This window comes from Tribolium madens, unplaced genomic scaffold (genome assembly GCF_015345945.1).
Source record: "Tribolium madens isolate multiple individuals breed KSU strain unplaced genomic scaffold, Tmad_KSU_1.1 Scaffold_71;HRSCAF=194;Tcas5.2_LG6, whole genome shotgun sequence".
Classification (NCBI taxonomy): Eukaryota; Metazoa; Arthropoda; class Insecta; order Coleoptera; family Tenebrionidae; genus Tribolium; species Tribolium madens.
The window spans coordinates 5,392,108-5,414,806 of record NW_025401041.1 but is presented as its reverse complement, the minus strand read 5'-3'; the positions used below and the strand labels follow the sequence as shown (position 1 = coordinate 5,414,806).

Genomic DNA, 22,699 nt, shown 5'->3' with positions numbered 1-22,699 from the left:
TTTAATATTTTCCACTTTAAACTCAGAATGTCGACTTGCAAAATAAAAAATTTAAGTCAAAAATTTAAAATTCTTAGTTTCAATGTTGGAATTTAGACTTCTGATGTTAAAAATTAGGCTTTCAGAGTTTAAATTTATGCTTAAGTATCAAATATCGAATTTTATTCAAATTTTCATGTTTCTAGATCAAATCTTTTATTCTACTTCAGCGTTTTAACTTTAAATGTTAGATTTTCCAGTTATAAAAGAAGAATTTTAAGTTAAAATTGCTAAATTTAAAGTTGGAATTTCGACTTTTGAAGTCTGAGTTTGAGATATTTCTTAAAATAGCAGCATTTTTAGTACAAACGTCAAAATTTCGACTTACTCAGATTTTGTTGTTAAAAAATTCAATGTAATTTAAATCAAAATTTCGATTTCAGTAAGAAATTTTTATGTTTTAATAAGTCAGAATTTTGATTCTATTTTACCGTTTTAACAATCAAAGTCAGAATTTTAAGTTATAAAATAAAAATTTTAATTCAAAAAGTCGAAATTCTCAAATTCAAACATAAAATTCTCACTTTTGAATTCCGAATTTTGGGTTCTGAAATCAAATTCATGGAATTTCGAAATGGAAAGTTGAATTCGGTTTTGGTAGAATTCTGGACATAATTTTAAGTTAAAATTTCGGTTTTTGGATAGTGGGGGTACAAAAGGGCAAAAATAAAATCAACTTTTCAAAATTTGTATCATTTTTTGAAGGACAATTGACAAATTACTAGATTTAAAGACCTAAAATTGTCAAATTATGTTTATAATGTTTATAAATTGTCAATTAATAATGACAAAAAAATTAACTACCTCTAAAGCTCCTAACTTAACCAAACATTTTTGGAATGAAATTTAAATTATTCATAAAACATTTATTTTATTAACTTTTACAATTTTTTATACATTTTTATTGCCAAAAAACAAACGAGTTTTCGAACAAATTGCCTTGGTAATAAGTTTGTTACAAGTTTTCAGTTTTTCACGAGCTTCCACTGAATAAATACATCTTCAATAACCCGGTTTTGGGAGGATTTTTATAACAAAAGTTGGTTCATTTCCTTGAGACAATCTTTTGTTATTTTTTTATCATAATCTTCCCAATTAATTCCATGTAATTTCTGAAAAAAAAGAAGAAAAAAACACTAATTTATTTAATATTTTCCACTTGTGTACTTCTGATAATATTCGTTTGAAAAAAGGAAGAAATGTTAAAAAGTAAATAAGCAAATATCAACACCCTTTTTTAAGTTTGTCCATACTACAGCAACAAATTTAGTCCAGTGGCGGGTAATTTTTTCCTAATGACTTTTTAAACCCGTTTCAAAATTTGTTAAAACTTCACGTTTCCAGTTCGACTCAAAGCTCTAACTTCATTTCCCAATCAACTTTATAATTTCGGAGAGTAGTGAAACAAATTAAGGCTGGTTGCCATGAATATTAATTCAAACTTTATTTCAGGGAATTTTCATGAAAAATGCTCACCATTTTTCTTAAATATTTTTGAACCAAATCGCAATCAGTCTTGTGTCACAATCAATAACTTGCTCAATAAATGCAAATGAAATGTTTGATGTGATGTCTAATTAATTCCATTTGTCTTGTTTGTGAATTCCGCCACGTGTGCAAATTCAATTTGCTGTTGCTATTTTTGGCTCGTTTTTTAGTTTTTGTTAACTAATTTTAGATGGTGTGTCTCGAGTATTTAAAAATGTAATAAAGTCGCATTTTTACGATTTGATTTTTTCAAATTTGGCGCCTTTCCATATACAAAAAACTATACAGCGTGTAGTGAAAATAACTGACCATAAACAAAGTGCATTTCTTTTGTGCTACAATGACTAGACTCATATATTAAATAAGCACGAGTGTAGCGATTAAAACGTTCATGAAAATAATAAACGCAAAACTGTCTAGTCGTAAAAGAAGACGTTACGAAACGGTCTATAAATTCGCCGTTTAATTGACGCGTTTTCAAATATATTAGATTTTCGGTTAAGATTAATTATCGGCGCGACTGGCCCCAAAATAAAAAGCATGTCGAAACATGCGAGCTTTTAAAATCGTCATTATTAAACTCGGAGTGAGATTGAATTGTGAACATGTGCGGTCCATGTGTACCACAATGCGATGTTCACATAAATTGTTACATTAAATTAAAATTATACAGGGTGAGTCATTTGTGCGGCCTCGGCGGTTACCGACTTTATCTAAAAAGTACCATGTAATTGTTTTCATTTTTATTTTTCTTACTATTCACAATAGAATAGTAAAATTTTGTATGTTGGTAAAGTAAATTTTACTCTTTCATTTGATGATATAATTATTTTTTGTTTTTGTATACAGAACTGCAAGTGTTCAAATTGTGCACTTCTTAATAATTGTAATATAACACATCTTATTTTCAAATATTCTTCTAAATATGGCGCATTTTTACCTTCTTAAATTCTTATTCTTACGTTTACGTTTTTGTGTTGGTGGTCTCATATTTTTATTACGCTTTTACGTTATTATATTTTTGGGTTCTCTAACACGTATTAAAGTTTTTATATTTCTACGTTTTTATGTTTATGTTCTTACTTCTACTTACACTATTAGAGTACGATTTACGTTTGTATTCTGGTATTGTTATAAAAAACGTTGCGTTCTTAAGTTTTCATATTTCCAACTGTCAAATCTCTCTTAAGTGAAATTATTTTCAAATATGTAAGTGGTTTGATTACTCCAGGACGGCTTATATTTTTTTATATTTTTATTTGTGTCTAAATTCTTTGACACCATTTTTTGTTTTCAATTGCGACGTTGACAGTTATTAATCTGACTTAAATTCTCCCATCATCTTTAATATTAACAATAAAAAGTAAAATTTGGTTTATTGGTTTTAAAAAAATACAGTCTTTAAACTTTTTTTTAAATATAACACCCTGTATGTCTACATCCTACGCTCTTACGTTTTTAAATTCTTACATTTTACGTGCTTACGTTTACGTTTTTACGTTGGCGGTCTTATATATTCTTATATTCCTGCACTTTTACGTTATTATATTTTACGTTCCTTAAATAACGTAAATTAAGTTTTTGTTTTCTGTATTCCTACGTTTTGATTTTTTTACGTTTTTACATAATTACACTACTAGGTTACAATTTACGTTTATATATTTCGGTAGTGTTACGAAAAACGTTACGTTCTTAATTTTTAATTTGTCTGTCTCTATATTTACATTTTTACGTCTATAATCACATAACGCTATTTATTACATGACCAGATTTCGAGCCACTTTTTACTAAATGACATAATTTTTACATTTTTCGGGCGTTTTAGGATGTTTTTCTACTACAACACTAGAAAAATTGCCGAAAAGATAGCAAATTAGAACAAAAGTTATAATATTTTTGTCTTTTCCGAAGGTTTTGCCTTGTTTTTGAGCAAAAATTCAAAATTTTTATTATTTTTTAATTCATTAATTAGGACGAAAATGATATTGTTTTTGTTTTTTCTTAAGCGTTTCAGCACATTTTTGGGCTCAATATTCCGTTATTTGCAAAATATTTTTGATCAGAAATTGCCAAAATACTTGTAGGTACAAAAACCATATTATTTCTGCATTAAAAAAAAATTAAGTTTGTTTTTGAACTGAAAATTCAGATTTTCGCAAAGTTTCACTATCCCGGGATAGAAAATCATAATATTAGATTGAAAATTACAAAATTTGTGTCTTTCTAAACGTTTTAGCACATTTTTTAGCTACAAACACATTAATTATTTTTTTAAATTTGTGAGAAACAAGCCAAAAAAATACTAAATTATGTATAAACATGTGTTCTTTATTGTGTCTTTGAGCATTTTCACATTTTTCAGTTAGAATTCACAAAATTTCTCTAAACATTTTCCAAAAAGTAAGCAAATTAAGTCAAAAATGGTAATATTTTTGTCCTTTTCGAAATCTTTACCATGTTTCAAATACTTAAAATTTTGCAAAAGTTACTATATTAGGTTAAAATGAGATTTTTTTGGAATTTAAGCACATTTTTAGGCTCACAGTTTTGTAGTTTGTAAGATATCTTTAAATCGGACCAAAATTTGCCAAAGTAGATCAAAAATTAGATTATTTTTGCATTTTTCAAAAGTTTAAGTTTGTTGTTGAGGTAAAAACTCAGTTTTTACTGCTATCCCGGGTAAAAATCATCACATTTAAATTGAAAATTACATAATTTGTGTCTTTTCAGTTTTAGTACATTTTTTAGCCATAAATTATTTTAATTATTTTAATTTTGTGAAAAGCAAACGGAAAAATTTCTACATTCAGTTGAAATAAGTGTGCTTTTTTATCCTTTTATTACGTTTTTCGACTAGAAGACACCAAATTTTGGGCAAAAAATTACCAAATTACAAACAAGATAAATTTTTGCCTTTCTTGAAGAATAAGAAAAGTTTTCTGAGAAATTTCTTTAAAAAAAATTCCAAATTAGGTTTTTTCAATTCATCCAAAAAAATTTATTATTTCGTAACATTCTTCGTTTTTACGTTTATGTTGTTTTAATTATTATATAAACATTTTTATTCTTTTATTAGTTACTTTACTTCCTCACGTTTGCTTTGATTTTTGTGCATTTCCGTCCGCTTTTTTACGTCAGAATGAAATATCACCGAATCCCTCATTTGAATGATCAAAAGTCATTCAAGGAAACGTAACGTGTCACAAATAATCCATTGCGATTTGATGGATTAAACCCAAAACACCGAAACTAATGTTTGAAGCAGGCAAAGTCGCACAGTTATGATTTATTATTCATCAAAATGTCTAATTTAAGACACAAAAAGCAACTGTTGCTCCTTTACACACATTTCATCGGTTTTCATCCAATTTCATTTATAATTATTACTATTGATTTCATTTAAGCGCTTTTGTTCGAATAACGAAGACAGTTTTGATTCATTGTTTCGATTCCTTTAAGATGATTTATAAACGAAACGTATTGCAAGAGTTGGAAATGTTTCATTTCGGGGGAAGTCCCATAGGTGTACTGTGAGTGTATTACGAGATAACGTAATCGAAGAGAAGCCTTTACTACACGTTCGCTCGATTATTTATAGATGGATGAATATGCACATGATGTGGCTTTCGCCTCGACGATGGCATTATTTATTCAACAAAAAAAAATTATTTACTTCAAATCAGAAAAAACATCTATTTTGTTGCTTCTTCTTGGGGATAGGCATCAAAAAACGATATGTAATTTACGTATTAAAATTTTTATATCTTTATACTCTACGTCTGAGTTCCGGGGAATCGATAGGCATCGAGAACACTGCAACTTGTTATAGTTTAGAATCAAATGTTTTTTTGAGCGTTTCAGCACATTTTTGGGCTCCTATTTTGTTATTTCAAGAAATTTTTGGTCAAAAATCGCTAAAATATGTCCAAAAACCATTATTTTCGCATTTTTGAAAAGTTCGACTTTGTTTTTTAAATTGAAAATTCAGCTTTTTACAAAGTTTCATTATTCCGGAATGAAATCATCATATTAAACTGAAAATTACAAAATTTGTGTCTTTTCCAAGCGTTTGAGCACATTTTTTAGCTACAAACACAATTAAAGACAAAATTTCGGTAAACATTTGCAAAAAAGGCAGCAAATTAGGTCACAAATCACATTTTTCTCTTTTTCGAAAATTTTGCCACGTTTCTGAGCCAAATACTCAAAATTTTGCAAAAGTGGGACATAAAATCGCTATATTAGGTTGAAATTAAATTATTTTTGCTTTTTTTGGAAGTTTAAGCGCATTTCTGGGCTCAAAATTTTATTGTTTGTAAGATATTTTTAAATCGGACCAAAATTTGCCAAAATAGGTCAAAAATCACATTATTTTTGCATTTTTCAAAAGTTTAAGTTAATTGTTGAGGTAAAAACTCGTTTTTTTATTATCTCGAGGTAAAAAATCATCACATTTAATTTAAAAATGACGTAATTTGTGTTCTTTCAAGCGTTTTAGCACGTTTTTTAGCCACTAAAACAATTAATATTTTAGTTTTGTGAGAAGCAAGCCGAAAAATTACAACATTCAGTCGAAAATAGTGTGCCTTTTTTACCCTTTTATTACGTTTTTCAACTAGAAGGTGCAAAAAGGCCAAGAATTTACCAAATTACATCAAAAAAGGTAAATTTTTGCCTTTCTTGAGNAATAAAAAAAGTTTTCTGAGAAATGTCTTTCAAAAAGTGCCCAAATTAGGTCTAAAATGGCAGTCTTTTTTTATTTTTTTGAACATTTTAACACGTTTTTCGTCCAAAAACTTAATTATTTCGTAAAATGACGTCAAAAGGTGCCGATAAAAGTCTAAGTTAAGTCTAAAATGGTATTATTTTTGCGTTTTTCAGGAGTTTAGTCCAATTTTTAAGCTAAAAATTTACATTTTTTTGTAGACTTTACTGTACCGATCCGAAATTTTTTCAAATTTTGTAGAAAATGATATACATTTTAAAAATACATAATTGTAGGAAACAAAACACACTTATACAATAAAGAATTTAAAACTAAGAAAGTGGTTAAAAATATTAGAAATGGCTATTATTGTTCTTTAGAAAGTTACAACTATAAAAGACAAACTATGAAAAAGAAAAAGAAATAAAAGACAACGTAATAAATAAAAAAGTTAATTTTTTGACATACCAAGAAAGATGAATTGTTAAATAATTGAATAATTTCTAGAATTTTACGAGTATATCTCAATAAAACAAAATAAAATGTTAGAAGGTATTAAGCATTTGACAAGCTGTCTCCCAATTTAATAATAATCTTAAATAAGTAATAAAAAAGGGAATTTTTACTCGACATAGCCAAAAATCACTCAATTAGCTTGAAAATGATGATATTATTTCATCCATTTTTCATGTATCTGTGCACATTTGTAGCTATAAACGCAATTATTTAATGGAAAAATCACAAAATTGTGATACTTTCGCCTTTTTCTCGATTTGGAGCAATTTCTCTTCTCAAAAAATGTGAATTTGTAACAAAATAATCGTATTTATATTTTCGATAGCTTTGTTTTTATCAGAAATTTTCTCGATATATATTTATTGTAGAACACTAATTGTTTTGTATACTTTTATATGTAGGTATAGTAAAATGTCTAAGCATGTGCGCATAAGAACAACTAAAAGCATATGAGAGCATGAGCATAAGAGCACATAAGCATGAGAGCGGCATAAGCATAAAAGCATAAGAGCTTTTTATCGTAAAATATCAAAACATCAAGTGGAATTTTAAATCTTAATAAGTTTTAATCTTATTAGGAGCCTACAAAAAGTTCTGGGTGTAAAACTGGATGTTTTCTGTTTCTTTTTTTAATTTTATCATTTGCCCTAAATAATATCTACAGGGTGTTCCATTTTTATTGTTACAAATTTAAACAGGTGATAGTATATTCAATTCTAAGACAAAAGTTTCCTATAAACATGTATCGAAAAATGCTTGGTAAGGGAGCTACACCCCCTGGAAGAGGGCTAATATGTTTTTGCTAATATTTCAGAAACCATTTAAGATAAAATTACAAAATTTGGTACAGATGATAATCTTTATACACCTAAACGAATTCAGACATCAAATGTCGAAATTTTTAATCAGGGGCGTACGAAACTGGGGGAGTTTAAGGTAAAAAATACCCTATTTATTTTGGCTTTAGTTTCTCGGTACTTGTGTTTTTCTCTCTTGTGTCGATACGACTTACTGTTTTTGAATAAAATTAATTTAAAATTTATGTTACACACCAATACAACATTAAAATAAATCATAATTTACAGAATAATAAAAGCAAGAAATTTATATTTTTTAATCAACCTCAACTAATTAATATTACATTACAGTAACAATAATAACATTAATTAAATGAGTTTGCCTAAATCTAAAGGAGTTGTTCAAAGTGACCACCATTTTGGTAAATGCATAACTAAAGAAACTAGAGCCAAAATAGGTAGGGTATTTTTTTTACCCTAAACCCCACCAGTTTCGGACGCCCCTGATTAGAAATTTCGACATTTGATGTTTGAATTCGTTTAGGTGTATAAAGATTATCATCTGTACCAAATTTTGTAATTTTATCTTGAATGGTTTCTAAAATATTAGCAAAAACCTATTGGCCCCCTTTCAGGGGGTGTAGCTCCCTTACCAAGCATTTTTCGATACATGTTTATAGGAAACTTTTGTCTTAGAATTGAATATCCTATCACCTGTTTAAATTTGCAACAATAAAAACGGAACAGCCTGTATAAAAGATACAGTTATTGAGATTATTTCTTGATTTTTAAATTTGAAATTTCAAAATTGAAATTTTTCAATGAAAATTAATGAAAAACCAAGAATTTTATGGAAGTATGCGCCATTCTGTAGAAAAGAAAATTGAAAACCGCAAAATCCATAAATCGTCCATGGAAGGCATTGCACCAGGCATAAATTTGGCTCACATTAATACTGTTATGAAAGCGGAGGAATTTAATCTGAATCTTGTCCGTTAGTTGCGACGATTAATCCAATGTCTGCCACAAATCCTGGACACGAGCCAGACAACAACGTTCCGAAATTACAGAAAATCGAAACATTTTGTCCCACTGGTCTCAAACTACAAGAGTGTTAATTGAACACATGACTGTCGTGTGTTGAGCCTTCAATAATAAAAAAAAATTATCAAATAAAAATTAAAACTGGCGATTGTTCAATTTTTATTGTTCAAAAATAATTTAATTGGTACAGTTGGCAACAAATAAAACGACGCGTCGCTTAATTACTATTTTTTTGATTATGATGTTAGATTTTTTGCTGATTTATGGTTTCATGTTACGCATCTGGCACGAGTTTTCGAGCGTCATGTAACCGATTTTTTTTTAAATTGCCGAAATTTGGCAAAAATAAATCAAGTTTAATTTTTTGCTTTTTTCCAGAACTGTCCGTCGTCGCAGTTCGTGTCGGATCGTCTTCATCCCTTCGGTTCGCCCTTGTCGCGTCTCCCTCCATCAAATTCAGGTGAATCCCCTATTAATTCATAGCAAGTACACATTTAAGCGACAATTATTTGGCCGCAAACACGCTATTAAATCACGTTTCGTCTCATACAACGGTAATAATAGTAAAGAACATGCATTTATACATCTGGACGAGTCGAGATTTATTTATTTTGTGTCTGCAACTTGGCCAAAGCATACATACTGCATAAAGAAGGACCACATTTATCATACGCGATGCTTTGTATCTTAGATTATCCGTTACTAATGTTTAGTTTTAGAGGACTAGATTTGGGTTAATTAAAGTTAAAATAGACTCACTATTGTGAGTGATCTTTTTTGTTTTTTTTCAAGCTAAATCAGGACCACGAGTCTAATTTATATTATTTTTTAATTAAGTCAAAAGTTGACCGAACTAAATACATTTGTTGTTTTTCACTCAGAAGCAGAAGAAGAAAATTGAATCAAAAAAAGCAAAAACGACCAGATTTCGAGGCATTTTTTGAGTGTTTTAGAACGTTTTTCAACCAGAACACACGAAATTTCGATCAAAATTAGCCGAAAACTAAGCAAACTAGGTCAAAAATGAAAATATTTTTGCCTTTTTTGAACGTTTTGTCATGTTTTTGAGCCAAAAATTCAAACTTTTGTAAAATTGGGCTACAAAGTCATTAATTAGGGCGAAAATGATATTATTTTTGCTTTTTTTTGGGCTCAATATTTTGTTATTTGCAAAATATTTTAGATCAAAAATCGCCAAAATGGGTCCAAAAACTGCATTTTCTAAAAATTTAAGATTATGTTTTTGAACTGAAAATTCAGATTTTCGCAAAGTTTCACTATCCCGTGATAGAAAATCATCATATTAAATTGAAAATTACAAAAATTTGTGTCTTTCCAAGCGTTTTAGCACATTTTTTAGCTACAAACACAATTAATTATTTCTCAAAATTCGTTAGAAACAAGCCAAAAAATTACTAAATTCACTTTAAACATGTGTTCTTTATTGTGTCTTTTGAGCGTTTTTACGTTTTTCAGTTAGAAGTTACAAAATTTCGCTAAACATTTGCCAAAAATTCAGTAAATTAGGTCAAAAATGGTAATATTTTTGCCTTTTCCGAAGGTTTTGCCATGTTTTTGAGCCAGAAATTCAAAATTTTACAAAAGTGGGTCACAAAGTCATTAATTAGGACGGAAATAATATTATTTTTGCTTTTTTTGGGCGTTTCAACACATTTTTGGGCTCAAATTTTGTTATTTGCAAAATATTTTTGAACAAAAATCACCAAAATAGGTCCAAAAATCATATTATATCTGCATTTTTGAAAAAATTAAGTTTGTTTTTGATTTTCACAAAGTTTCACTATCCCGAGATAGAAAATCATTATATTAAATTGAGAATTACAAAATTTGTGTCTTTCCAAGCATTTTAGCATATTTTTTAGCTACAAACACAATTAATTATTTCTCAAAATTTGTGAGAAACAATCCAAAAAATTACTAAATTCAGTCTAAACATGTGTTCTTTATTGTGTCTTTTGAGCGTTTTCATATTTTTCAGTTAGAATTCACAAAACTTTTGCCAAAAAGTCAGCAAATTAGGTCAAAAATGGTAATATTTTTGTCCTTTTCGAAATCTTTACCATGTTTCAAATACTTAAAATTTTGCAAAAGTTACTACATTAGGTTAAAATGAGATTTTTTGGAATTTAAGCATATTTTTAGGCTCACAATTTTGTAGTTTGTAAGATATCTTTAAATCGGACCAAAATTCGCCAAAGTAGATAAAAAATTAGATTATTTTTGCATTTTTCAAAAGTTTAAGTTTGTTGTTGAGGTAAAAACTCAATTTTTTGCTATCCCGGGGTAAAAAATCATCGAATTTAAATTGAAAATTACATCATTTGTGTCTTTTCAGGCGTTTTAGCACCTTTTTTAGCGCCAAAACAATTATTTTAATTATTTTAATTTTGTTCGAAGCAAACCGAAAAATTACTACATTCATTTGAAATAAGTGCCTTTTTTGCCCTTTTATTACGCTTTTCAACTACGAAAAACACGAAATTTTGGCAAAAATTGGACAAAAAATTACATCAAAAAAGATAAATTTTTGCCTTTTTTGAAGAATAAGAAAAGTTTTCTGAGAAAGCTCTTTCAAAAAATTCTTAAATTTGGTTTAAAATGGCAGTCTTTTTCCTTTTTTGATTGTTTTAATACGTTTTTTATCCAAAAAATTAAACATTACGTCAAAAAGACGCCGATAAAAGCCTAAGTTAAGTTTAAAATGGTACTATTTTTACCTTTTTCGAAGGTTTAGGCCGGCTAAAAATTCACATATTTTGTAGACTTTTACTGTACCGATTTGAAAATTCTTCAAATTTTGTAGAAAATGATATAAATTTTAAAAATACATAATTGTAGGAAAACTACAATAAAGAATTTAAAACTGAAAAAGTACTTAAAAATATTAAGAATGACCATCACTGTTCTTTACAAAGTTAMATCTATAAAAGACAAACTATGAAAAAGAAAAAAACAGAAAAAAAGTAAAAGACATATCGTAATAAAAAAGCATTTAGAATTTTTTTTTAACATACCAAGAAAGAAGAAATATTAAATAATTGAATAATTTCTAGAATTTTACGAGTATATCTCAATAAAACAAAATAAAAAAAGGTATTTAACAAGCTGTCTCACAATTTCATCATAATCCTAAATAAATAATAAAAAATGGAATTACTCAACCTAGCCAAAAATCACTCAATTAGCTTGAAAATTATATTATTTAATTCTTTTTCAAGTATTCTAGCGCGTTTTTTCAGCCAGAAACGCAATTATTTCATTGAAAAATCATCATATTGTGATATTTTTGCCTTTTTCACGATTTGTAGCAATTTCTCTCATCAAAAAATGTGAAATATGTAAAAAAAACATCGTGAGTTAAACGAGAGTTAGTTTTTGTTATGATTTTGCGTGTTTTCGAAGAAGACACGGTTAAAAGCCATCAGTTTTATTTTAAAAGATCCAGATGTGGATTCGGCTAATGCCTAAATCGTGTCTAAATGCCACTTTCAGAGCTCAGTCAAAATAGATACAGAAATAGACAAATTGCCCAGATTCGGTTAAGTGGAGTGGATACAAACAGTGACGCCCCTTTACTTCCGCAGGGTGTCGGATTGGGTGTCAAATAATTGAAACAGTTTGAGAATAAATATGACAAATTGAGACAAGAGTTATTTCAGTGGCGACGTTTTCCGCTTCGTAAAATTCCAAAAATGAAACTTTCATCTCACTTTCCGTCTCTCTATTTTTCTGTTTACATTTTAGTGATAAAAAGATGTAAACTTTTTATATTTTATTTCATAACTTTGAAACCAAAGTTGGATGGTAATTCCATTCAGGGAAAATAACAAGAATAACAAAATTTTGCAAAGAAATTTGCCTCTAAGAGCAAAGCATAAGAGCTTCCATTTCTCTCTCATTTTTTTCACTATTATCGAAAAATGCATACAACAATGTTAGGTCGGGTTTGAAATCAACTTTTATTTTCCAATAAAATCCACAATTATTTCAAACGAATAAATCAGAAATTTTTAATTCAAAAAAGACATTAAAGTTGTCGTAGGAAGTGTCATTTATTCTCCCATTTCCTTCCAAGTTCTAGTAGCAAATGATTCTGTAATTACCTTGACATATATGAAAAATGACATTTCATCCTAATCCTAATTGTCTCATCTCCAGAACGATCAATTTTGTGAGTCGGCGAGTATTTTACCCTAATTGCAAATCCAAACATTGAATTTTTATGTCATGGGGTTAATTAAATAACACAGGGCGACAAAAAAAACTTGACAAGTTTTATATCATTTTGCTCGTCTCAGTGAGACAAATCAAATGCACTAAAAAAATTCAAAAAGTCCACACACTTTGAACTAATTAATTTTTTTCTAATTTAAATGAATTTAAAATACTTTAACTTTAAAAAGTCATTACTCAATAACTATTAAGCCGATTTCCTTCAAATAAAGACCATTTTAAAGGGATGGACTTGCCCTTTAGAATAATATGCAATTTGAAATTGAATATTGGCAAACTTTTCTTCGAACAGTGTTCGAAGAAGTTCGAAGTAAATCGAAGTAATCTAAGAAAAACCCTACGAGTAATTTTTTGTCACCATGGTGTAGAGCATCTTTTTATTTGTAAGAATCCAAATTTTTAAAATAATATTCCGAGTAGTTTTTAAGATATGATTTGTTCTAAAAATGATCACTGATCATTGAGCAAAAAGGAACTAGCAGTTTAAAGGAGTAGCTTTAAATATAAGAACAAATCTTTTTCAAATCAAATCACTTTCCATTCAGATTTCGACTTGTTCACTTTGTTCTTGCTTTCTGAACTTTTTTTGAAAATGTTCTAAGCAAATGCGTTCTCATCACTTTCTCTGATGAAAAAGATTTGCCCTTATATTTAAGGCTCCTGCCTTAAATTTCTAGATCCTCTTTGCTCAATGATCAGTGGTCATTTTTACAACAAAAAAACTCTTTATTTGCTTTAATTAGGACGCAGGTACTATTTATTTGTTTTAAGTAAACAAACAGTTTTTGTTTATTCTAATTAGAACAAAGAAGGTGCAATTGACAATTTTTAAGCAAAAAAAAAGGGTCTTAAAACAAATACTTTTATAAAAATGCAATTTTAAGTAAGATTAACATGCATTTCTCCTATATGGCGCAATACCTGAATAACAAACCTTAACTTCAAAAAATCATAACTTGAAAACTACTCGGTATATTTTTTTGAAAATTTAGATTCTTACTAATAAAAAGATGCTCTACACGATGGCGATAAAGAAAAAAAAATTACTCGTAGGGTTTTTCTTAGATTATTTCGATTTACTTTAGTTTGGCAATATTCAATGTCAAATTTTATATCATCCTAAAGGGCAAGGCCACCCCTTTAGAAAGGTCCTTATTTGAAGGAAATCGGCCTAATAGTTATTGAGTAATGATTTTTTAAAGTTAAAGTATTTTAAATTCATTTAAATTAGAAAAAAATTAATTACTTCAAAGTATGTGGACTTTTTTATTTTTTTTAGTGCATTTGATTTGCCTCACTGAGACGAACAAAATAATATAAAATGTGTCAAGTTGTCACGACATGACTTTTTTTGTCGCCCTGTGTAATTGTTTTTTTTTAATTTTTAAATTATCATTGGCAAACTTGGAAGACAAGAATGCGAAAATAGGCCACTGTAACCCAATTTCAAGACGAAAGCGTGCTCTGCATCGCACAATTGCGGAAATGGAACTCGCTATTATTGTTAGTGTTGCATTCGAAATCGGGCCACGATTACATTATTACGGTCCTGGAATGATTAATAAAAAATCCAGAGACTCGATGCGAAAATTCTAAGACTTTGCGATAAAGATGTCAAAGAGTAAGTAAATGACGTCCATTACGAGTTTACGACTCTTGTTAAATACCCGAATTAAGTGGGGAAAATGGCGCAGTAAAAATTATTTTCGGATCGATCACGTGGCCCAACTGCCTTTCGAATTAATATTTAAATCATTAAATGGGAATAAATGACGTTTTCTGCCTACTCTGATTTAAAGTTTTGCGTTTGAAACAAAAACCCTGACAGTGATTTATTTCCGTAAAGGCCTCTCTTTTGTTTTTCGCCAGTCGGTTCAATACCGACTTGGAAATTTAAATTTTTAGGGGTTTTTGCTGACAAAACTCATCACGGCTGTCTCACATTTTAATCTACATGATAAAAAATGAAAAATCCGAAGTTTGTGTTCAATAAATTCGTTTTGTATTTTTTTTTAACTTCACTCGGTCAAGATTATATCGCAAAAAAATGTGTTTTTTAGACAATAACTGTTTGTCGCAGAACGTTTTAACAGGTTTTTCAGCCACAAACGTAATGATTTCGCGAAATTACGTTCAGAATTGAACCACATTATCGCCTTTTTGAGCGTTTTTTAACTAAAAAGTTATCAAATTAAGTTTAAAATGACGTAATTTTTGTTTTTTTCGGGCGTTTTAGCCTGTTTCTCATCTCTAACACACGAAATTTCAGTAGAAATTAGCCGAAAAGTTTGCAAATTTTTTTACAAACATCTAAGCACGTTTTTAAAATAAAACCTCAAAATTTTGCAAAACTTGGCGATAAAATCACTATATTAAATCGAAAATGACATTATCTTTGCATTTTTTAAGTTTAAGTTTGTTTTTGGGCTAAAAACACAGTTTTTCTAAAAAATTTGCTATCCTGGGATAAAACACCCTGGTATTAGATCGAAAATTAATAACTTGTGTTTCCTTCAGGCGTTTTAGCATGATTTTTTTTAGTCACAAACACATTTATTTTGTAAAATTAATTCTTAAAATTTTGTAAACAAACAAGGCAAAAAATTACTAAATTCAGTCAAAGATACTGTTCTTTTTACAGGTTTTAGACAGGAAATTTTGTCAAAAATTATGTAGTCTAAAAATCACAAAATTAAATAAACCTTTTTCTGAAGGTTTAGCTACGTGTCTGAGCTAAAAACTCGAAATTTTGTTCAACTAGACCACAAAGTCTCTATATTAAATGGAAAGTGACATTGTTTTTTGCTTTTTTAAGCGTTTAATTACGTTTTTGAGCTAAAAAAAATAAATCTTCTAAGAGATTTCTTTCAAAAATTACCAAATTAGGTTTAAAATGGCATTCTTTTTGCCTTTTTTGAGCATTTTAGTACGTTTTCATCCAAAAACGCACTTATTTCGTAAAATTATGACAAAAAGATGACCATAAAACATCAAAGTATGTCAAAAATCGTTTTATTTATTTTTCAAGGGTTTTTGAGCTAAAAATTTAAATTTTTGCGTGCTTTTGCTATATTGGTCGGAAAATTTTCCTATTTTGTAGAAAATGACAAAAATTTGAAAATAATAATAATAATATATTTATTGTTCAACAGAATACAATACAAGTTGTATTCCAATAACAGAACACAAACAAAAATAAATAAATAAATAAATATGTGACAAAATAAAAACTTACATAAAGACTAATAAAGTTATAAATAATAATTGTAGGAAAAGAAAAAAAAATACTAAAGTATAAGTACAATAAAAAAATTAAAACTAAGAAAGTACTTGAATATTACTGTTCTTTAGAAAGTTGCATCTATAAAAGAAATAAAATATAAAAAATGAAAGACAACGTAATAAAAAACATTTAAACCGGACCAAAAATCGCCAAAATAAGCAAAAATAACATTATGTTATCATTTATCTAAAGTTTTAATTTGTTTTGAGCTAAAAACTCAGTTTTTGGGCAAAGTTTTGCTATCTCGCGGGGTAAAAACTCATCACAATAGATAGAAAATTACATAATTTGTGTCTTTTTCAAGCCTTTTAGCACATTTTTTTAGCTACAAACGCAATCATTTCCCAAAATTTTGTGAAAAATAAACTAAAAAATGCGAAAATTAATTTTATAGTAATTTATTAAGAATAATATAAGAAAGCATTAAAACAATTCAGAAATTAAAAAAAAATGTTTTTTTGTACTTTTAATAGTACAAGAGATTAAAAAAATGCATAAAACGTTGTTGGAACAAGAAAAAATGCAAATGTCTTGAGTTAATTTTTTATTTTAACCGATAATTAAAAATGAAAAAATCACAATTTTCATTTTCAGTGTGAAAAATAAACACACAAAAATAAAGACATTTTGCCTGTTCTTGCGTTATTAATTTTTGATCACACTCCCCGTCGCGATTCAATCGATTCGCGTCTTTTGCCTCTTGAAATCGTTCATGTTTTTTTTCCTCTACATTTATTCAATTCACTGTAATTTGAATCGTTCGTGATTTCGCTCGAATTCCTGGGATTTATCGAATTTCCCTCTGCAAATGCAACTGATAAATAATAATAATAAGAGTGATTTTATCCGAGAAACGCCGGGATTAATCCCGGGAGCGATCCATTAAAAGTTAAAATACGTGTCCTGTCATTAGACTCACTCCCACACTTTATAAACACATAAATCTCAAACCTCGAATATTTAACGCCTAAATATACTTAAGGTAGCGGATGTTGTAAAAATCGGATTGGTCTCGAGAGACACAAGAGGGTGATGGCAATGTCGCCACTTACAAAGTGCCTGTCAACAGCTATTTTCGTATATACAGAAAATCGATTTTTTTTAACCACTGGGTATCAATATTTCATACTGATTAGTTTTTGGCCCCAAATCGACATAAATCCCAACAAATTGTCTCTTTATATTACAAATGAACATCTGTCGAGTGAGAAAGAAAACTACTAATGATTTTTTTCAAATTAATTCACATTTTTATTTATTTCCTACAGCTCTTTTGTAACACTAACACTCTAGTGTATTTGTTTCAGAAAAATACTAAAAAAATCTTGTTTGTGGCACTCAGAAGCTTTTATCTCTAAGTGATTGAAAAATTATTACGTAAATTTCGGATCGAAGTGACCCGCGACTTTAATTTCAAGTTGGCAATACTGCATTATTGGTACTCAATTAAAGTTCTGATCAAATAGCCTATGACAGAAATTAAGTTGGCAACATTGACACATTTTTATACTCAGTTGTCATTCATTTTCGAGGGGCGGTCGCTGGCAAGGCCGTCACTTTACATAATTTAATATCTCCAATAATTCAGTATTGCCAACTTAATATCAAATTCACCAGTTTGGATTTAAATTTTACAAAATGGAAAATAAAAGTGGATTTCAAATAAAATATCTCTTGTGATTCGAAAATTCAGTTGGTTTGGTTACAATGAATAATGTAGAAGTAGGAAATATCAAAATTGAAAAATTAAAAATTTGGTTTTTAAATACTACCTTGTATAAATTAAATAAATAAAAATCATATTTTCTGAACATCTGTCACTTTAATATTTAAAGTACCGGGTCATTAATGTTTGTGACATAAAAATCTATTGGCAACACTGAATTATTGTTAATCCTTTTAATTTGTGATGTCAGAACGTTTCAGGTGACGTTAAAAGTTTGACGTTTGAATTTGAAAGTCAAGGTTGCCAAACTAAATTTTTTTTGTCACCAACTTGAGGAAAAAAATCACAATCATTTACAGTCACCCGGTAATACGAAAATACCATGTTTTCAATTAAGCCTATGGCTTGGAAATTAAGTTGGCAGCATTAACTATCACATTCAAATGTCACATTTTTATACTCAATTGTCATTCATTTCGGGGGGAATAATGCTGAAAACACGAGACTTGTCAATTTTGACATTATTCAATGCTGCCAACTGAATTTTCGAATCGGAAAATTTATTTGTATTCTCCATTTTGAAAAAATGTCGCTAGTCATAAACTGAGAGGAATTATGGTCCGTATCTGTCAGGCGTAAAAAATAAAAACGCTCGTCTTTCGTCTGTTATTCAAATAGTTGTTAAAGTCAGTGGCGTCCAAAAATACATATCAACCCGTAAAACGATATTTTATAGATATAAATAACCCCAACTTTGTAAATTGTATCATTACAAGATCTGTCCTGTCAAAGCCGCCGGACGCATTTAGCCCTAGTCCGCACCACTAGTATAATCAAGCGTTGGGCGCAATTTCACCCAATTTCAAGCAAACCATCAACTTGTATTTGCCGCACAAACCGGACTAGACTGATTTATGCGAACTATTAAAATAATGAGCTCAAAAATAAATATCAGGTGCTATTTGAAGTCGGACAAAGTAAAAGATTTGTTTTTCAAGTGAGTGATTTTCTTTTTCCAGGCTTTGAAAGTGGCACAACTGCCTCCAGCTTGGATTGCCTTAATCTGATCGTCCAGAGCATAACGAACAAGAAAACGCCAGAGAATGAGCCCACATGACGACGCCCCAGAGACCACGTGATAATTTATTTGACAAATGAGTACAACCGTATTTTTAAGCTAATAAAAATTTTCGCAAAAACGTGTTTTTTTACCCCTATGACTCCAAATGATTGCGATTTTTTACCTCAAGTTAGTGTGAAATTTAAAATTTTACTTGGCAACGTTGACATTCAAACGTCAAACTTTTATATTTCCAATAATTCAGTGGTACCTATAGATTTTTTTGTCACAAACATTAATCATCATTATTACAGTGTACATTTATTTTTAACCTCAAAGAACGATTACTCCAAAAAATCGCATTGCCTAGAAACAGGTGTTGGAGTAGGGATACAAACTGGCACACCCTGTATATCTCATAACAAAAATTAAAAATCAAATAAAAAAAATCCATTATGCGCATAACCCCGACATAGAAAGATTACATCAGGCCTTGTGCAATAATTCATCAGGGTGGCCACCACAATGGGATAAAACTCCCTGGGATAGTATGTAATAAAAGGGTTCCAAGCCTGTAGAACTTCACCCGTAATGAATTTATGAAAGAAACACTAATAACGTTTGTTAGTTTGGGTCTGAAACGACTCAATTTAACGCCAACTTTGTGCTTTTGCTCTTTATTAAGAGTCACAAATTATTTTTCTTTTTTTGAGAGGTTAATTGATTAAAATTATGATCGTGGAAAAATGGTGGATGCGCCGGGTTTTCAAAAACACTGTATAATTTTGTATATTTATTATTGTTGCAAATAACATTTTGTTAATTTAAAAATGTATCCAACAATTTATAAATAGGTTTATTTATGCAACTTGCAAGACAACTACTCATTAAAAGTTGCATATAGTAATTTTGCACAGTTGTCGATATTTTCCTAATCGACTTGAAAGCTTCTCGGTTGATAGCTTAAAGTTTTCTTGACGTAAAGTTTTAAACTTTAAACAATTTCTTCTTCTTGTTTGTGTGCGTTGAAAAACAGAATTATTTATCTTGTGTTTTTATCTCTACTGAAATAGTTTTTCTTTCCAAATGAAAATGCAAAAACTAGGCAACCAACAATACATTAATGAAAATCAATATTTTTGTAAATTGTTTACAATGCGATTAGTGTTCTTAAAAAATCTGTACAAGGCAAAATATTTATTTCACGAAATGAGTCAACACAGTAAACCACTGTTTATCTAATCTCTTAGAATTTTTCCTATCAATGATTACTTTAATCAGTTTTATCACAATTGGTAATTGAAGAATTTAGTGCATGTTATTTGATAAAATTGGAGTTCCAATTTCCTGTCTCCGTTTTGATTTAGGTTCAAAATGAGAAAAGTTTCAATATTGACCCACAAATAGAGAAACACAAAATTGAATCAAGAGACGATTAAAAATGCATTAAAAAGCAATTAATACCAAGACCGACCATTTATCGATATCTCGTATTTTTTAGGCCAAAATTCTATTTAAAATGCAAACTATCTATAAAACCACAACGACCAATTAAATTTAACTATTTTTGCACTTTACTTCGCTCGTCACTATTACAATAAATCCAACACATGTTTGTAGATAGTGAAAATATAATTCCACACACTTGGGTACGTAATGTAACGTTTGCAGGTGCTGTGTTATAATTTAATCCCCTTGTGTGTACAAATCTTAATCTTGATATCTCGAAAAATAAGAATACAAAAAATTGTAGTGTAATTATTACTTGACAATTATTGAAACAAAAAATTAGGTGAGTCGGTTTGGATTTAAGTGATTTAAGCAATTTTTCAAGTAAAAACACAAACGGCTCAAGTGTAAACAAAGCAGTTGAAATGCCATTTCGGTAAAATTCGGTATAACGGCGCCGTGGCTTAGTTGGTTAAAGCGCCTGTCTAGTAAACAGGAGATCGTGGGTTCGAATCCCACCGGGGCCTCGTTGCAAACACTTTTTTTTTATAAAGATAACGCACCCAAAACCCGATTTTGTTAACAATCACGTGATTGAAACCACTTTTAACCAAATTTTCTGACTCATTAAATTAAATTAATTTGGCAACGTCGCACCCAACTGTCAAATTTGACAGTGACGTAACAATTATTAGCGGCGATTTGTGAAAATTATGTGATATACTAATTAAAGTGTGGTTTTGTGTAGGTGAGGATGGGCCAGCACGTGTCTCGGACCGACTTCGAGTGGGTCTACACGGAGGAGCCCCACGCGAGCCGGCGAAAAATAATTCTAGGTTAGGTTCGCGATCACACCTACTTGATTTGAATTGATTTTTTTACAGAAAAGTACCCCCAGATCAAGAAACTGTTCGGGTACGACCCCAATTTCAAATGGGTGGTTACCTTGATGGTCCTAATCCAGTTTGTGATGCTATTTGTGATGAAAGACAGGTCGTGGCCGGTTATTTTTCTAGTAGCCTATTGCTTCGGGGGGGTTATCAACCACTCCTTGATGTTGGCCGTGCACGAAATCTCGCATAATCTGGCCTTCGGGCACGGCAGACCCATGTGGAACAAGGTGTTTGGGTTTTTCGCCAATTTGCCCATCGGGATACCCATTTCGATCAGCTTCAGGAAGTACCACCTGGAACACCACAAGGTGAGGGGTTCATTCCTAYTGTACCTAAATAATCGTTGATTGTAGTACCAAGGTGACGAGATCAAAGACACCGACATCCCCACRTACCTGGAGGCTAAGCTTTTTTGTACCACTTTCGGGAAGTTTGTCTGGGTGCTCCTGCAGCCCTTTTTTTACGCATTTAGGCCTCTCGTGACGTACCCGAAGCCCCCCACAATGCTCGAAATAGTCAACACTGTGATACAATTAATTTTCGACGCTTTCGTTGTCTACTATTTCGGTACTTCCCCCACGAGGAAAAACCAAAGTTATGATTTGTGTTTCAGGGGGTCGAGTTCTAGGTTATTTAATTTTTGGGTCTGTGATGGCGATGGGGTTGCACCCAGTGGCTGGGCATTTCATTTCCGAGCATTACATGTTCAAAAAGGGGTACGAAACGTACAGTTATTACGGGCCTTTGAATTGGATTACGTTCAATGTGGGGTACCATAATGAGCATCATGATTTTCCCTATGTGCCAGGCTCGCGTCTACCGGAGGTATAGTAGAAAAAAAATTTTATGTCAGTCGTGAGTAACAATTTTTTTAGGTGAAGAAAATCGCACCGGAGTTTTATGATACGCTCCCGCAGCATAATTCGTGGACTGCTGTTTTGTACGATTTTGTTATGGATCCAGATGTGGGGCCTTATGCGAGAATTAAACGGAAGTCTCGAGGGCTTGATTCATAATTTTTTCACCAAAGATTATCAGAAACGGATTCAAAATTTTGTTGTTTTGATCTCACTTCAATCTGACAAGTTTTGTGTAATTCAAGGGGTCATTAAATTATTGTTCTATGTTATGTGGACTGTTTTAACACATATTTTATTATAACTTTATAATTGTCAATAAAGAGATATTTTTAAAACTACTGCTGGCTATTTCTTTTTAATTCTAATACACTCAAAATAATGGAATAATCTTATTTATTAAAACTGAAAATAGTTTGTTTTGATAAAAAAAAACTTACAATTCAAAAATCAAGCCTAGGCGAGAGTTATTATGCAACCAAATATACACACAGGCCCACAAGTATACAAATTGCCAACATTGAGAATAAATTCTCCAAATTTATGAAATTTTTGCGACCACAAACGATTTTGTATTCCATTTTTTGTACAGTTGGAGACAAAATACTTTTGTCGTCAATGTCACTTGAGTGAAGCATGCTTTAGGAC

The 22,699-nt window shown here is 30.0% G+C and overlaps 2 protein-coding genes and 1 non-coding gene across 3 annotated transcripts in view; all 3 read left to right on the top strand.

Moving 5' to 3' along the window:
- Window positions 1-18,982, top strand: part of LOC123008789 (transcription factor SUM-1) — a 22,199-nt gene extending 3,217 nt beyond the window's left edge. Inside the window, exons 3-4 of the mRNA XM_044404801.1 lie at window positions 8,968-9,049; window positions 18,812-18,982. Of these exons, the coding sequence (XP_044260736.1) occupies window positions 8,968-9,049; window positions 18,812-18,909 (180 nt within the window). The 3' untranslated portion in view covers window positions 18,910-18,982. The remainder of the gene's footprint in view (window positions 1-8,967; window positions 9,050-18,811) is intronic.
- A 1,528-nt stretch (window positions 18,983-20,510) lies between these two features.
- Window positions 20,511-22,392, top strand: LOC123008642 (sphingolipid delta(4)-desaturase DES1). Its single transcript, XM_044404568.1, has 6 exons — window positions 20,511-20,644; window positions 21,050-21,137; window positions 21,186-21,502; window positions 21,548-21,761; window positions 21,808-22,019; window positions 22,070-22,392. The coding sequence occupies exons 2-6, from the start codon at window positions 21,056-21,058 to the stop codon at window positions 22,208-22,210; spliced, it is 966 nt and encodes a 321-aa protein (XP_044260503.1). The 5' UTR covers window positions 20,511-20,644; window positions 21,050-21,055; the 3' UTR covers window positions 22,211-22,392.
- Window positions 20,755-20,828, top strand: Trnat-agu. The gene has a single exon. It is a non-coding gene; the product is annotated as a tRNA-Thr (tRNA).
- Window positions 22,393-22,699: the final 307 nt, after the last annotated feature.